General features: G+C 41.1%; 1 protein-coding gene across 3 annotated transcripts; it reads left to right on the top strand.

The window, feature by feature from the left end:
• Positions 1–6,201: 6,201 nt before the first annotated feature.
• Positions 6,202–16,665, top strand: tbc1d10c (TBC1 domain family, member 10C). 3 transcript variants are annotated; one of them, XM_053631719.1, is made up of 10 exons: positions 6,202–6,263; positions 6,502–6,617; positions 8,445–8,544; positions 8,669–8,776; positions 9,792–9,898; positions 10,311–10,425; positions 11,109–11,174; positions 11,258–11,447; positions 11,534–11,694; positions 13,409–16,665. In XM_053631719.1, the coding sequence occupies exons 2-10, from the start codon at positions 6,505–6,507 to the stop codon at positions 16,208–16,210; spliced, it is 3,762 nt and encodes a 1,253-aa protein (XP_053487694.1). In that variant the 5' UTR covers positions 6,202–6,263; positions 6,502–6,504; the 3' UTR covers positions 16,211–16,665. The 3 variants fall into 3 exon arrangements, with proteins under 3 accessions (XP_053487694.1, XP_053487695.1, XP_053487696.1); XM_053631720.1 differs by lacking the exon at positions 6,202–6,263 and adding an exon at positions 6,331–6,396; XM_053631721.1 differs by lacking the exon at positions 6,202–6,263 and having other exon boundaries at positions 6,429–6,617; positions 8,448–8,544.
• The last annotated feature ends 46 nt before the right edge of the window (positions 16,666–16,711 follow it).

The raw sequence follows: 16,711 nt of genomic DNA on the forward strand, positions 1-16,711 counted from the left end.
TAGAAACAATAATAGATAATAGAAACAAACACCCTATCTAACGTTAGCCCAACACTACGATGAAACCACACAGCCTGACGCCTTTCTCCAGCTTACTAAAAGGAACTTTACAAGTGTTCTTGCATATATGAGGAATGTCGTAGATGTTCATTTTCGGGAGCTCCTGCAGACACCGGGTGCAAAATAGCATCATTGCCTTTATAGCGGATGAGCAGAGGTGCCATTTTGGTTATACGCGGAAATGTATGTCCCTGTAGCCCATTGGGTATGATGCGGTAAAGCGACAAATCCAAACAACTGGCTTGAATGATTTCTCAGACCAATCGTATGGTGTATGTGGTACAACATTGTCTCTTTCGCCTCTCACCAACTTTAGTTCTTACATGCTTTTATTTCCCATGTACTGCCTGACTCGAAGAAAAAAGAATAAAAGAGTAAAACTGTGTTTTCATCTCGTCCTGTCATATACACAACCTCATTAAAGGTGTATTTATGAAGAAAAATGAAGTTCAGAAGAAAATAACAAAGATCATTGGTATCTCTGGAGAGTGCTTTTATTTAAGGAATAAATTACCAAGGAATAATTATTCCGCTTATACCACAGTTACCACACCTGAAGACATTGTTCAGATGTTTTATTTCAAGACATTTGTCAGGTTTTTGTCCTTAAAAACGCTCTTGTGTGTGGAACTAATTTATTACTCATCCCATCTCAAGCCTCCATTGATAATTCCAAAACATCGATATAGAGCTAGTAACAGAGCCCTGAGCCATTGATATGCAGTTATTGGAGCGAGAGAGAGCAAAGAGAGAGAGCAAAGAGAGAGAGAGAGCAGAGAGAGAGAGAGCAGAGAGAGAGAGAGTTCACAGTTTTTTTTTCCATTTCATGCTGATAATATAAAAATAGAACAAATGAATAAATAAACATCCATAAGCCTACTTGTTCACAGGGTTAGGGTCAGGGTTATATCCTGTGATATTTTTTTCTACCCAAACGCTGAGTTGAGCCTTTTTTGTCATTTAATTGGGTTATTTTCTCAGTCTTGGGTAGTTTGGGGGTAATTTTGTCTAACCCAACTGCTGGGTTATTTTCTGGATCATTTTCACTGACAGTTGAATCAATGCACCCCTCCCCCACCCCGACGCCTCAGCCCAGCTCCTTGGGTCAAATCAACTCAGTTTGAATTCGCCTCAGATGGAGGTAGCGGTTTTCACACGGACAGACTGTTAGATTTATTCAGAGAAATGAGGTTCATATCAATATATTTATCCAGTCCAGTTTACATGACATTAAATGCACCGCTATCTTCGTTAGCATTGGCTCACTTGTTTGTAATGCCCACTGGATCGTAAGTTGGTTACTCAGCTTTTTCGATGTTTTAAACGTCTCCTTTGATCAGAATCTGACGTTTTCGTCTTAAATATACAATATTACTTCAAAGTCTATAAATAAACACCACTTTAGCAGCTCTAGCAATACATTTCTGAACACCTTCTTCTGTATAAATAAAGGAAATACCATGCCGACATATTTGTTTATAATGTGGTATATTTGACATTTTCAAAGGGTAAAAATAACCCTGAAAATATTAACCCATTTATGAAATAAAAAACAGCGTTTTTGTAAAAATGAAACCAACCTTTGGGTTGTAGAACAATCAATTTTCTGGGTTAAAATAAACAACCCAACTTAATGGGTTAGTTTAGCCCAGTATGTGTTCTGTCCTATATTTACCCAGTCATTGGGCTAAAAATAACCCGATTTGTGTTTGTCAGAGTGTATTGATACTTGTTCACCGGCTTTTCTGTCTTATTCTTGCAATCGCATGTGCTCTCCCATGCTCTCGCCTTCTTAGTTTCTTCTCTTCCTTAGGAAAGTCTTAGTTTTCTGTCATGTTCTTTGTTGATAGATCTGTGTGCTGTGGTGGACAGTAGGCTAACTTTTCCGTTACCTCAGTTCACTTGGCGACGTGATATGGAACTGTAATGCGGTCCAGACCTGACCGGAATTAATTTAGCTGTGCATTTACTGAAAAATAATTGCACACCTCAGAACGTCTGTCAGATCATCAGAATCGAGAATTCAACAGCGCTGTAGTATAATAGCTAATAGCTAATATGAATAGAGTTGGAACATGACATGTAAATCAAGCAACCGATATTTCACACTTTTTTTTCACTTTATTAAAATATTACAATTCACTGTCCATGACTCTTCTCATTGGAGCTGGACGGATTGCGACAATAGTAGAGCTCGCTCTACCACCACAAGAGACAAACTAGAGACAAAGTAGATTTTCTGAAGACGAATATGCTCCAAACCATCACGAGAAAGACTGGAGGGCTGAAGGAAGGACTTATTTATAAGGTTTATAGCAGTTGAATCGCACCTGACAACAGGAACTCACTTGTTTCGTGATTGCTCCAGAACATTAAATGTAACTATAAAAGAATAAAAATCGACATGTTCTATAATAAAATGTAACTGACTAAAATGCTGTTGTATAAGAGGAATAAAACACTTTGGGATGTTCTTTTATTGGAAAAGATTTGGGTTGTGCCACTTCATCATTGACTTTTTTACTACAATGCACTGTGTATTTTATCCCTACACACACACACACACACACACACACACACACACACACACTTCTGACAGAAGTTTAAGCAATACTATAAATAACTTCTCCTCCCACTTGTGGTATTGATTTCATGTTTGTACGCAGCAATAGTACAGAAAATGTTGCCGTTCACTGAAATTCAAAGAAAATTTTTGTACTTGTACTCTGATTCCTGAAGCTGAACATCTTGAAGAGGTTATTTATCTGCACTACAGCCTCATGTGCATTACAGATGATCATTGTATATAATCCCCAGTGGATTAGCATGTCCAAACTGGTGTCAGGGGAGACAAAAGAACCAGGCTGTCCAGAGGGTATATTTTTCAGTGTAGAAAAATCAGTGCCCTCATATTAGACAGACAGACAGACAGGCAGACAGATGAGTTCTCATCATTAGAATCCTCTTTGGATAAAGAGTGATTAAACCAGGACAGAGCTGGCTATGAATAGAGTGAAAGGAATAATGAAATATTCTATCCATTCATTTTCCATACCGCTTATCCTACACAAGGTCGTGGGGGAGCCTGGAACCTATCCTGGGGAACTCGGGGCACAAAGTGGGGGACACCTTGGATGGGGTGCCAACACATCGCAGGGCATAATCACACACCCATTCACAGACTATGGACAATTTGGATATGCCAATCAGCCTACAATACATCTTTGGAAGGAAACCGGTGTACCTGGAGGAAACCCAAAAAGCATGGGAGAACATGCAAACTCAACACAGGACGGAGGCAGGATTTGAACTCCCAAACCTGGAGGTGTGAGGCAAGCGTGCTAACCACTAAGCCACCGTGCACACCACGATGAACTATTGAAAAGGAAAGAGAGAATACAATTCCACAAAGCAAAGGGATAACAGAGTTCCCTGCTATTCAACAGGCTGGGCATATTCATGGCAGTCACAGAGTAAGAAAGGTCTTTTTTCTGTTTCACCTTGTTTTCAGTGGTAAGTCCAGGTTTTAAACAGGATTTTATAGGACAAAGTTGCATTGGCAGATTCTGATTTGTTAGTCGCATAATGGCATTAATGTATAGACTTTAGAGGCCTAATAATGAAATCTTTCATTCATCTACAATAACTGATGATCAGGGTTGCACTGGATCTGGAGTCTATCCTGGGAAAACTGGCTGTAATGTGGAAACACACCCGGAATGGGACACCAGTTCCTCAAAGCGCACCATACACCCACTCATTCTCATCTAGGGGCAATTTAGTATAACCAATGTATCTACTGGCATGTTTTTTGGTAGGTGGAAGGAAACCAGAAACCCACATGGATTATGTGGAGAACATGTGAAATTCCACACAGACTGTAACCCGAACTCAAGATCGAACCGAGAATCCTGGCAGCGCTACCTGATGTGCGACCGTGCCACCCAGGCTTTATAAATGATCCAGAAATGTGGTGAAAATACATAGAACACTACAATGATGCTTTCAACCAATGTATTAAGCCTGCATAAAGTTTGCACAAGAGTAACAGACCTCTCAGAGATATTGTGGCCAATGAGGAGGCAAAACAACAGATGTGGGACCCAGATGTTTATGACTTTCCTGGTTCATTTTCAGCAAGAGTAGCGCAGACACAAGACATCACACAGCAGACATCACAATAAAACACACAGAAATACAGTGAGGGAAAAAAGTATTTGATCCCCTGCTGATTTTGTACGTTTGCCCACTGACAAAGAAATGATCATTCTATAATTTTAATGGTAGATTTATTTGAACAGTGAAAAACGCATGTCAAAAATGTTATAAATTGTTTGCATTTTAATGAGGGAAATATGTATTTGACCCCTCTGCAAAACATGACTTAGTACTTGGTGGCAAAACCCTTGTTGGCAATCACAGAGGTCAGACGTTTCTTGTAGTTGGCCACCAGGTTTGCACACATCTCAGGAGGGATTTTGTCCCACTCCTCTTTGCAGATCTTCTCCAAGTCATTAAGGTTTCGAGGCTGACGTTTGGCAACTCGAACCTTCAGCTCCCTCCACAGATTTTCTATGGGATTAAGGTCTGGAGACTGGCTAGGCCACTCCAGGACCTTAATGTGCTTCTTCCTGAGCCACTCCTTTGTTGCCTTGGCCATGTGTTTTGGGTCATTGTCATGGTGGAATACCCATCCACGACCCATTTTCAATGCCCTGGCTGAGGGAAGGAGGTTCTCACCCAAGATTTGACGGCACATGGCCCCGTCCATCGTCCCTTTGATGCGATGAACTTGTCCTGTCCCTTAGCAGAAAAACACCCCCAAAGCATAATGTTTCCACCTCCATGTTTGACGGTGGGGATGGTGTTCTTGGGGTCATAGGCAGCATTCCTCCTCCTCCAAACACGGCGAGTTGAGTTGATGGCAAAGAGCTCCATTTTGGTCTCATCTGACCACAACACTTTCACCCAGTTGTCCTCTGAATCATTCAGATGTTCATTGGCAAACTTCAGACGGGCATGTATGTGTGCTTTGTTGAGCAGGGGGACCTGCTGGTGCTGCAGGATTTCAGTCCTTCACGGCGTAGTATGTTACCAATTGTTTTCTTGGTAACTATGGTCCCAGCTGCCTTGAGATCATTGACAAGATCCTCCCGTGTAGTTCTGGGCTGATTCCTCACTGTTCTCATGATCATTGCAACTCCACGAGGTGAGATCTTGCATGGAGCCCCAGGCCGAGGGAGATTGACAGTTCTTTTGTGTTTCTTCCATTTGCGAATAATCGCACCAACTGTTGTCACCTTCTCACCAAGCTGCTTGGCAATGGTCTTGTAGCCCATTCCAGACTTGTGTAGGTCTACAATCTTGTCCCTGACATCCTTGGAGAGCTCTTTGGTCTTGGCCATGGTGGAGAGTTTGGAATCTGATTGATTGATTGCTTCTGTGGACAGGTGTCTTTTATACAGGTAACAAGCTGAGATTAGGAGCACTCCCTTTAAGAGTGTGCTCCTAATCTCAGCTCGTTACCTGTATAAAAGACACCTGGGAGCCAGAAATCTTTCTGATTGAGAGGGGGTCAAATACTTATTTCCCTCATTAAAATGCAAATCAATTTATAACATTTTTGACATGCGTTTTTCTGGATTTTTCTGTTGTTATTCTGTCTCTCACTGTTCAAATAAATCTACCATTAAAGTTATAGAATGATCATTTCTTTGTCAGTGGGCAAACGTACAAAATCAGCAGGGGATCAAATACTTTTTTCCCTCACTGTAGACAAATAATAAGGAAAGTGAAACTTTATCTCATATTATACCACATTCAATGATATTTGACGTAATCTTGGAGAGGAAGTGTAAAAGATTCACACTTGTTTACTCTTGAACCCAAACACACATTTTACACACCTACACATAATCTCAAACTCTTGCTACAGGTTTAATTCTCCACTATTAGGATTACCAATCCCACCCTAGATTAAATGTACTAGCTTTAGTCTAGTCACTTTCTATAATCCTTTCAGTCAAGGCTTGTTTGTGAACTTTCCTCAAGCATGTGCACAGCCGCTCTCTCTCTCTTTCTCACACACACATACACACACACACACACACACACACCCACACACACACTACAGCGGAAGTCATTTTTTCAGATCTATCTTCCCTCCCATAGCAGCACCTTATAGTTAGACAGTACATCCGAAGGTAAGTACTTTTATGCTTTTCTTCTCACACTTCTCATTTTTCATCTTCCATTTCCCAAAACCAAGCTGTACAACTCACACACACAACGCACACGCTCGATCAAGAGAAATGATGCAGAGGATGTGAGGTTTAGGTGTGTCGAAACAGCTCAGTCATGGCTATGAGAAAATAGTTCATATCCGGGATAGTGTTGATTTTCTTGCTCCTGAGTTTAAATCTCTCTTTTTCTTTCTTTCAGGTGATGTCTCTCCATTCGGACCAGAGAGAAGACGGAGAGAGCACCTCCGGCTCCTCAGAAGCTAAAACAGACCGTTATGGATTCCTGCTTGTTAATGGAGATACGAATAACGACAGGTCAGTGTTAACAAACACACACAAACACATACACACACACTGTGGAAGAGCTGTGTGTTCAACTTTGTGTGTGTGTGGGTGTGTGGAATAAGGTATTTTTGTTAACTTATTCTCAACCGTCACCTACAATTACTTTCTCTGTTGCTCTCAACATCCTGCCACATTACCATGGTGATATTGGCCATGTCAGAATGTGGTTTCCTGTTGTGTGTGTGTATATGTATGTTCGGGTGTTTATTGTGACAGTTGTGCTTTGTGCTCTGATAGTCTCAGAGATGTACATTTAAAAGCTGCCTGTTGCAATGTTGTAGACAAGAAACAGGATTTCAGTTAGGTCAAATGTAGATCAAACTTTTCTCTCAAAAAGTTTTTGACAATAACCTGAGATCAGGTTCAAACCAAGGACCCTGGAGCGGTGGAGCAGCAATGCTACCTGCTGTAAAAATGCTACAGAGTTGCAAAAATTGCGGAAACAAACGGCAGGGGACCTGAAAAGGTCACATTAAACGTTTCCTAATTTTGTGATACGGGAATGCAAACCTTTGCACTGTGTGTGTATAAATATATATACTGTAGTTGTGTACAACAGAACATATTGCTGTATTATCTAATTGATATTACCATAAATACATTAAAGATAAATACATTAAAAACATTTTGTTTATACAAGTTTTTCATTTTATATTTTGCTATCTAAAATGTTATTGGTGTATGCTTCTTTTTTAATTTACAGAGTTGACCGAAATATTGTCATGAAATTGTCAGTAATGTCATTATTTTCATAGATTTGTCAGTAATATCGTTACTGTCAGATTTGTCATAATGTCAGGATTGTCGTAGATTTGTCATAATGTCAGGATTGTCATAGATTTGTCATAATGTCAGTATTGTAATAGATTTGTCATAATTTCAGGATTGTCATAGATTTGCCATAATGTCAGGATTGTCATAGATTTGTCATAATGTCAGGATTGTAGATCTGTCATAATGTCAGTATTGTAATAGATTTGTCATAATGTCAGGATTGTAATAGATTTGCCATAATGTCAGGATTGTCATAGATTTGTCATAATGTCAGGATTGTCATAGATTTGGCATAATGTCCGGATTGTAATAGATTTGTCATAATGTCAGGATTGTAATAGGTTTGCCATAATGTCAGGATTGTCATAGATTTGTCACAATGTCAAGATTGTAATAGGTTTGTCATAATGTCAGGATTGTAGTAGATTTGTCTGTGCCATTATTGTCATAGATTTATATAAGGTCTATTGTCATATATTTGTCATAATGTCAGGATTGTCATAGAATTATTACTCCCTAGTAATAAAGTGGTCATAATTTTTTTTATATGGCATATGTCACCTAATTTAATATAGAACTGTAATACCTGTAATATCTTGTCATAATGTAAGTATTGTCATATATTTGTCAGTAATGTGATTATTGTCATAGATTTGTCAGTAATTTCAGTATTGCCAAAGATGTGTCATAATATCAGTAGTATTAATATCATAGATTTGTCACAATGTCAGTATTGGTATAGTTTTGTCATAATGTCAGTGTTGTTTAGATTTGTTTTGGGTAAAGGAGACTACTTATGTAGTTGGATTGTGTAAGAAAGGCATGCAGTTACATGCATGTGTATTCTTTTATTAGTAAGAATCAACCTGTCCAGTAATAAATTGCACAATATATACGGCATATGTCACCTAGTTTAATGCAATGCATGTGATATCTTTGTCAGACATTATATAGGCAAAATTAATTTCTTTTCAGTAATACAATAAAAAGCATATAGTTTACATGCTGTATTTGTGTCACCAGCAGTGATGACCCCTGTCCTGAGTTGGTGAGACACCGTGAAATGAAATGGATCACCCTTATGAACCAGTGGGATCAGGTACTTGAGAAGAAGCACAGTAAGGTATGTTTGTGGAAAAAAGAAAGAAACATTCACTATTTATCAATCATCACACTGTCAGAAACCCAAAATCTCCTTCATCATCATCATTATCATCATCATCACCATCATCCTCTCTTGCCTACAGATAAAAGCTCAGTGTCAGAAGGGCATCCCAGCATCTGTCAGGGCCAGGTGCTGGCCCCTGCTTTGTGGAGCGAAACAGAGGAAAGAGAATAACCAAGATCTCTACAAAGTGAGTGAATATGTTAGTGAGCAGGAGAGGAAAGAAAAGAGGAAAAGGACCTACACCTGCATTTTATTACAAAATTCCAGGTGTCTATGGAGCAACATTCATTCATTCATTCATTCATTCATTCATTTGAGTAACTGCTTCATCCAGGTCAGGGTTGTGGTGGATACAGAGTTTATTCCGGGACCAATGAACAGGAGGCAAGAATATACCCTGGATGGCATGCCAGTCCATCTCAGGGTGCCATGCACACACAATCATTTAAACCTATGGGAAATTTCAATTCTCCAGTCCACCTACCAGCATGTTTGTGGTAGGTGTGAGGAAACGTATGTGATGGCAAAATGACATGCTCACTTGGTCAGGGTACTGATAGTCCTGAGTTTGGATTTGTTACTGAGCCTCACTGGTCAATGTATCTCTTTGGTGAACCTTTAAATGTTCTACATCACTGGTTACCAACCCTGTTCCTGGAGATCTACCTTCCTGAAAACTTTAGCTCCAACCACAATTGTGCCAACCTGACCATCTAATCATTGCCTTAAGAAGATCTTGATCAACTAAAACAGGTGTGTTAGATTTTGGTTGGAGATGAAACCTGCAGAAAGGTAGATCTCAAGGAAGAGGGTTGGTGACTACGGTTCTACATAGAACCCTATTAGCATAACCATCCAAATAACCCTTGGGGCTGTTCAACTTGTTGCAGTTGCTAGCAAAACATGTTTCTTCCTTTGTCCAATAAATAAACCTAATTTGAGTTGCATATGTTTTGTAAACAAAATGGCACAGCCCCCAAATCCCTGATGTTGCTAATTGTTGGTGCTAGAACCAAACCCACTTTTGCCAGTCAAGAACTGTTTCTTCTAGCATGGAATCCAGTGAAATGGTTCCAGCAACTGGTCAGTGAAAAGCAGCTATTGAATGACAGGGTTTGAGAGTAGACCATCTTTCCCATGACCTGTTCTGACCTGTCAGTTCTAGTTTGTGTTTCATTCCTCTGTTAATTTCTCTCTGTAAGACTCTGGAGTCGTCCCCTGGTCAGCAAAGCTGGATTGATGTCATCAAGAGAGACACAGACAGGCAGTTTCCCTTCCACGAGATGTTTCAATCCAAAGACAGCCATGGGTAAAAGCACTCTTATTCTCTGTCCCTCTCCTTAACAATCATTCATGTCCCAACAATCATTCAATCCAGCTTGTTCTGACAAGCTACACACAGGCCGTGCTGGTGAAACTGGTAGAGTGGTAGATGATGATACTTATTTACCACTACCAAATTGTCTCAAGGTTCAAGATTTCAAGAAGTTACACCTTAGTAAGGAAGTTAGATGGACAGTTCAGGATTCGTAGCCCTAGTGTCTGAAATTGATATCATATATTTCACTTAAAGGGATTCACACTTAATCTAACACACGCTGGTCTAGGAGCACTTACCAGCCCAGCCTGTGTTTTGACCACTTGGATTGGTTCAGCAGGGGCTCCAATGAAGCTAATACAAATTTCTGTTTTTATATTTCTTCCTGCCTTCATGTGAGAAGGCAGCAGGGCTTGTTGCAGGTTCTGAAGGCGTACACTCAGTTTCGGCCTGACGAGGGGTACTGCCAGGCACAGGGTCCCGTGGCAGCAGTGCTACTAATGAACATGCCCATGGAGGTACATATCTGCAGTCAGAAACATGGACATATAACCTCATTTAAAACTAATGTGCACATACAGGTGGGTGACAAATGAATGGAAATGATGGCTCTGTTATACTGTAAGGGTGGGGCCGGGAGGCTGGTCATTCGTTTTTGCTGATATGATTTGGCTCCAATTGCCCCGTTAGATGGAAGCATCACTGCAAATCAGTGCATACATATTCGGTTTGGTCACGATCCTGATGGGAATGCTACCTTCCAGGATGACTCTGCTTCCCCTTCCACAGGGTTACGAGGGCTCACTGAATGGTTTGTTGAGGATGCAAATGATGTAAAGCATATGCTATGGCTTTCACATTGATTAGATCTCAGCCCAATTGAACACCTATGGAAAATTTTGGAGTAATGTTTTAGATAGCGTTTAGCATAAAAACAGTAACTGAAGGAAGTATGTTGTGGACGAACAGTGTTCATCCCACCAGTTACACTCCAGAGACTCCAGAGACATGTAGAATCTATACTAAGGTGTACTGAAGCTATTTTGGTTGCTCATGGTGGCCCAAAAAAAACTTACACTTCCTTTAATTTGTCATCTGGTTGTATGCCAAGGATTTTGTTGAGAAGCCTTGCTAGTCATTTAAAAAAAAATGCTAATACTGGCAATACAACTGCTTAACTTAAATTCCATGACTATTTCAGGAAGCGTTCTGGTGTTTGGTACAGATCAGCGAACTCTACCTCCCTGGCTACTACAGCCCCCTGCTGGTAGGGCAGAATTACAACAAGTCAGAGCACACCTGAGGAGAAAATGTCATTGTTTTTATAGTTTGTGCTTTCTGTCTCCACAGGAGGGAGTTTTGTTTGATGCTGCAATTCTTTTTAGCGTGCTAAAAAGGACATGTCCGGCTGCATACAAACACATGAAGAGACAAGGGGTGGAGCCTCTCATGTTTGCCACTGATTGGCTGATGTGCCTGTATAGCCGGCACCTGCCCTTTAACACTTTACTCCGGGTCTGGGACCTCTTCTTCTGCAATGGTGAGGGATTATTTGTGCAGGTTGGACTATATGCCTTCACATAGCGAGACTGATAGGTGTGTGACTGATACGTGTGTGTGTTGCAGGTGTACGTGTGCTGTTTCAGGTGGCCGTGGTCTTAGTGCGCAGGTGCTTAGGGGAGGCTCGACATCGGAAAGAGTGTGACGGCCAGATGGAGACTCTGGAGAGACTGCGGTCAGTTAGGGGGCGTGTCCAACATGAACAAGCTGACGCTTTTATTCAAGAGGTGAGTAATTTGGGTGGGACCAGTACTCAAACTAAGATAAGATAAACTATATTCATCCCACATGGGGGAAATTCCCCATACTTACCACATTTACAGTTGCATAAGTAAAGGTTTGTTTGTTCACTTTTTATTGTCCCCCTTAGGGGAAACTTTTTAATCAGAACATTTTATTGTCATATTTGGTGAAGTTCTCCTCACACTCTAGCAGCTGTCAATAGAATAACAGCTTAGAGGAGAAACTCCAGCCTCTGTGGAACCCCAGGTTCTCTAAACATGAGGGAAAAAAAACCAAATACTGATGACCACCATGAGTTGCCAGATCTCAGGAAATACAACATCACCGTGGAAATAAGGTCAACGTGGTGCACACGCATTTCTGATTTGCAGTAATTATAATTTTTTCATCTTATGGTATGGCCATTATCTACTCCATACTTCTCTTTCCCTATTTCAGTCTTTGAAATATATCATAAAGCAGAAATTGTAACCTACATTTGTGTAAATCGATTAAGACTGAATTCCAATTATTTGCTTTAAAACATGATCTCGGTGGCCGCACACTATTTTTAAACCCACAACCTTATTCCAAAATTAGTCCAATCTGGCATGAAATCCACAACCCTGGCAACCTTGTGAACCAACAACATATTGTATAGCCAATCAGGGTAAAGAGCAATAATGTGTTAGTCACACAAATCAATTCAGAAAGCAACGCCTCTTCCACTAGCATCCTAGATTGCTTCCAGTTGTTGTTCACACTGTTATGTGGTGCCGCACCATGGCCCTGGAGAAACGGCATTTCGTTCCAATGTACACAATCTATACAGAGGAATGAGAATAAAAACCCACTTGACTTGACTTGACATGGTGCAAGTACGTGTTTGTAGATGGAACGCTGAAGGGAGGGGTTGTATTTGTGTATTTTGAGTTTCACAACAACCAACCATGTTTAGTTTTAAACATTTAAAACCACATTAAAGCTATTTCTTGGCACTTTGAGTCACATATTTTGAATTTGTTTTATTTTTTATGTTTGCACAAGATGCAAGCGACTCTACAAATATCTTGATCTATTTTCATTCAGTTCACCTTCGGCATCAGACTACGTTTACACGCACATCAAATTCTGTTTAAGGTCTATATTCGAGTTGCAGCCATATTCCGAATACGATGTTTATATGTGTACAGGCATGGGAATATTCCTGTATACATGGTTGTTGTGAGCATGCCTGAGCTGCCATTCCTAAATACCTAGCCTACAGCTAAGCATCTGTTAGCACCCACAATTTCTCGCAGGCCGACCATTCGTATATACCTCCATTCAGTAGAAATTCTGAATAAGGTGTTTACATGCAGCAAATTTCAGATTAAAACAGGCATAATCCAGGGGTGTGAATCAGAATATTGTCTTAATGACTCAATACTAATTAGAATATTGGCAAATTCTGATTAATATCAGAATATTAATGAGGATGTAAACATAGTCACCATTTAACATGATGAGTGAAGTGGAGCATATAACTAAATACTGATATATATTTTATATATATATATATATATAATAATATATACTGATGTAACCCTAAATCAGAAATGAATGACACTCCTATCTGCATGTTTTTGCACTTAACCCACAGGAACGCTCTATAAAGCAATAGTAATTAGTATATAAAAACAGACACGAGACTCATTCTCATTCCCTCCTTTATCTTAGGTGTGTTCGGTACCCCTGTCCTTGGCAGAGCTTCAGCGACTGACTGAAAAGGAGTTAGAGAAATGGAGGAAAGAGCGCCCAGGCTCGACCTTCGACCCTCGAGATCGTTGCCACGGATACTATATGATATGGGAGAAAGGGAAAGAAAGGGAGAAGGAGAACGTAAAGAAGGAGAGACAGAGCGGGAACCTGAGTGTTTCTGTGATGCGTTCGCATTCGTCTCTCTCTCCGGCGATCCTTCGTAAAAAATGGAGGAAGAGAGGGAGTAAAACAGAGACTGAGGAGTGGGAGGGACGAGGGTCGTCAAAACAGGACAGTGACGATGAGGAGAAAAGGAGGGCGAGCGTGTGCGGTGTAGCCGGAGAGCTACGGGCGAAGACACACAAGACACCACAGGAGTTCAGTACACACTTACAGAAAGACCGGAACACAACCCCAAACACGGCGCGTATATCAGGTGCGGAAACACAGAATCGTTCAGAATCGACAGATCACAGCGACACTGTGTTTGAGGAGGATGAGAACGATGCAGCGGTCATCACCGTCCCATCACAAACAGACAGCGGCGAATATGAAGAAGAAACGAGGCCGCCTTCCGGCTCGAAAGACGACGATTTACAAACAGGTAACTGTCAACAGGAAATAGAAAAACAGCATGGCACTGAGACACGGCAAGATGAAGAAAATAAAGTACAGACTCCCGGAGAGGACCAGGATGAAGAAATACCAACACGTCAAGAGCGTCAAGAAACACAACAAGAGCAATCACAACCTTCCCAACTAGAGGAAGAGGAAGCTGCAAGAAACATACTTGAAGAGGAAACACATGAAAATAGAAGTAAGCAGGAAGAGGAAATTGAAAATAAATCCTGTAAACCTGAAGAAGAGGTACAACTTAATATCAGCACACAAAAAGACGACGTGAATATCACTCTACAGGAGGTGGAACTTGAGGTAAATACTGACACACAGGAACAGGAAATACATATCTGTACTTGTGAGCAAGAGCAGGAAAATGGAATGAACAGTAAACATGAAGAAGAAATGCAGATAAATAGCAGTAAACAGGAAGAGGAAATAGTGACAAATAGCCAAGAACAAGAAGAAATACATCTGGGTGACATTGAAGAGATAAATATTGCTATCGGAAATAAACAGGAAAAGGAAATAAAGACGAATAGAAGAGAACAGGAAGTGGAAATACAGGAAGAAAGGGAAATAAAGGCAAAGAGTAGCGAACAGGAAGTGGAAATACAGGAAGAAAGGGAAATAAAGGCAAACAGCAGTGAACAGGAAGTGGAAATACAGGAAGAAAGGGAAATAAAGGCAAACAGCAGTGAACAGGAAGTGGAAATACAGGAAGAAAATGAAATAAAGGCAAACAGCAGCGAACAGGAAGTGGAAATACAGGAAGAAAATGAAATAAAGGCAAACAGCAGTGAACAGGAAGTGGAAATACAGGAAGAAAATGAAATAAAAGCAAACAGCAGCGAACAGGAAGTGGAAATACAGAATGAAGACAAACTATTAAATAGTGATGATGAAGAAGAGAAGCTTAAAAAATGTCTCGTACATGAAGACGTGCCCAGAGATGGGCAGAAGCAACAGGAAGACAGCGAACAAACAAACGAAGTCGAACAAAGTTTGGAAACGGGAGAGGAAATGCATTCAAATATACAAACTCCGGAAGATCAGAAGGATGCAGAGGAACAAGCGCCCTATGTTCAAGAGGAAGATCATGTGAAAGGTGAACTCTGTGAAAGTGTAAGCAGTACAGATGTGGAAAGGACACAGCAAGAGCAGGAAGGTGAGACAGAGCATTCAGAAGAGATGGAGAAAGAGGCACGGATTAGTGATGCAGCACCAGGGGAGGACACAGAGGGAACCGTCATGGATGAAGAAAAGAGAAGTAGCAATAATCTCACAGCAGATCAAGAGGAATCAGAAACAGCAGCAGCTTCACCTTGTGTTCAACCAGAAATAGTGATGGAACATTCTGGAGAATCAGAGACTCCACAGGACTCCAACCAGACACAGGGTGAAAACATAGATGTTAACAAAATCTCCACATCTGAGCATGGAGAACCTGATGGAACCAGTGGATCTAGCAATCCAGAGCCTCCACAACCAGACAACGAGGAAGAGGAATCCAAAATAGAGATAAATATTGCAACCGAGTCAAACCTGGTCAAACCTGCTCCCTCTGGCTCAAACCCACAGCCTCAGCTCCGCCTTCGCAGGTCCTCCAGCTCCCACACCCACTATCCCACAATCCTCTCTGAGGACACTTTCAGGGACCCACAACAATGTGTCAAACAAGAGTCATACCCCCAAACCACAAAGGCAGAAGAGAAAGATATCGCACAGCCGACACAAACACAGCTCTCCAAACAGGAGGAGGGTCTACAGAAACCACAAACACAAGCTCTCCCAAAGTCAGAGAAACCCAAACGCAGGGGTCTGTTTCACCGGCTCAGGGCCGACACGCCTTCCAAATCCACCATCCCCAAAATTGTCATCCAGGACTTCAGTGAAGGAGAGGAGAAGCTGAGCTCTAAAGAGAGGAGGCGGCGGAGGAGGATGCAGGAGAGGAAAGAAAAGGAGGAGGAGAAGGAGAGGAAGAAGCTAGAGAAAGAGCTGGAGAAGGAAAAAGGGCGGGAGAGGAAAAAGCCTCAGACGAGAGGGAAGAGTTTTCAGGTGCTCAGTAGAAAGCAGGATGATGATGACGATGTTTTCTCTGGGAAGAGCGGCTCTCAGACGGTAGGACGGAAAAGGAACTCTTATTCGGAGAGTTACTTCTGACTGAAGGACACACTGACACTTCTCAGCATTTTTAGCTAAATGGATTATAGTATGATCGCAGTTGAAAAATGCTATGTGCTAAACATTACCGAGCAAGAAGGCTGTAAAGAACACTGACCATCAGTGTTACCCAAAACGTGGAAAGAAATCCATCCATCCATCCATCTTCTATACCACTTACTCCTTTTCAGGGTCACGGGGAAACCTGGAGCCTATCCCAGGGAGCATCGGGCACAAGGCGGGGTACACCCTGGACAGGGTGCCAAGGGGAAAGAAATAAAGCTTCAAAAGACATTCACCCTAAACCCCAACCTTGGTTTACGTGAACAGCAAGTGGAGCCAAGCTTCTTGACGGAAATGTAAAAATCATATCATGTTATAGTAGTAGTAATAATAATAAAGATGTAATGGTTCACTCTTTATAGAGAAGTGCTCGTAAAACTCATTCCTCTTTTCAGAGCAACTGTTAACATCTGTGTATATACATTTGATCATTAAAGC

This window comes from Ictalurus furcatus, chromosome 8 (genome assembly GCF_023375685.1).
Source record: "Ictalurus furcatus strain D&B chromosome 8, Billie_1.0, whole genome shotgun sequence".
NCBI lineage: Eukaryota > Metazoa > Chordata > Actinopteri > Siluriformes > Ictaluridae > Ictalurus > Ictalurus furcatus.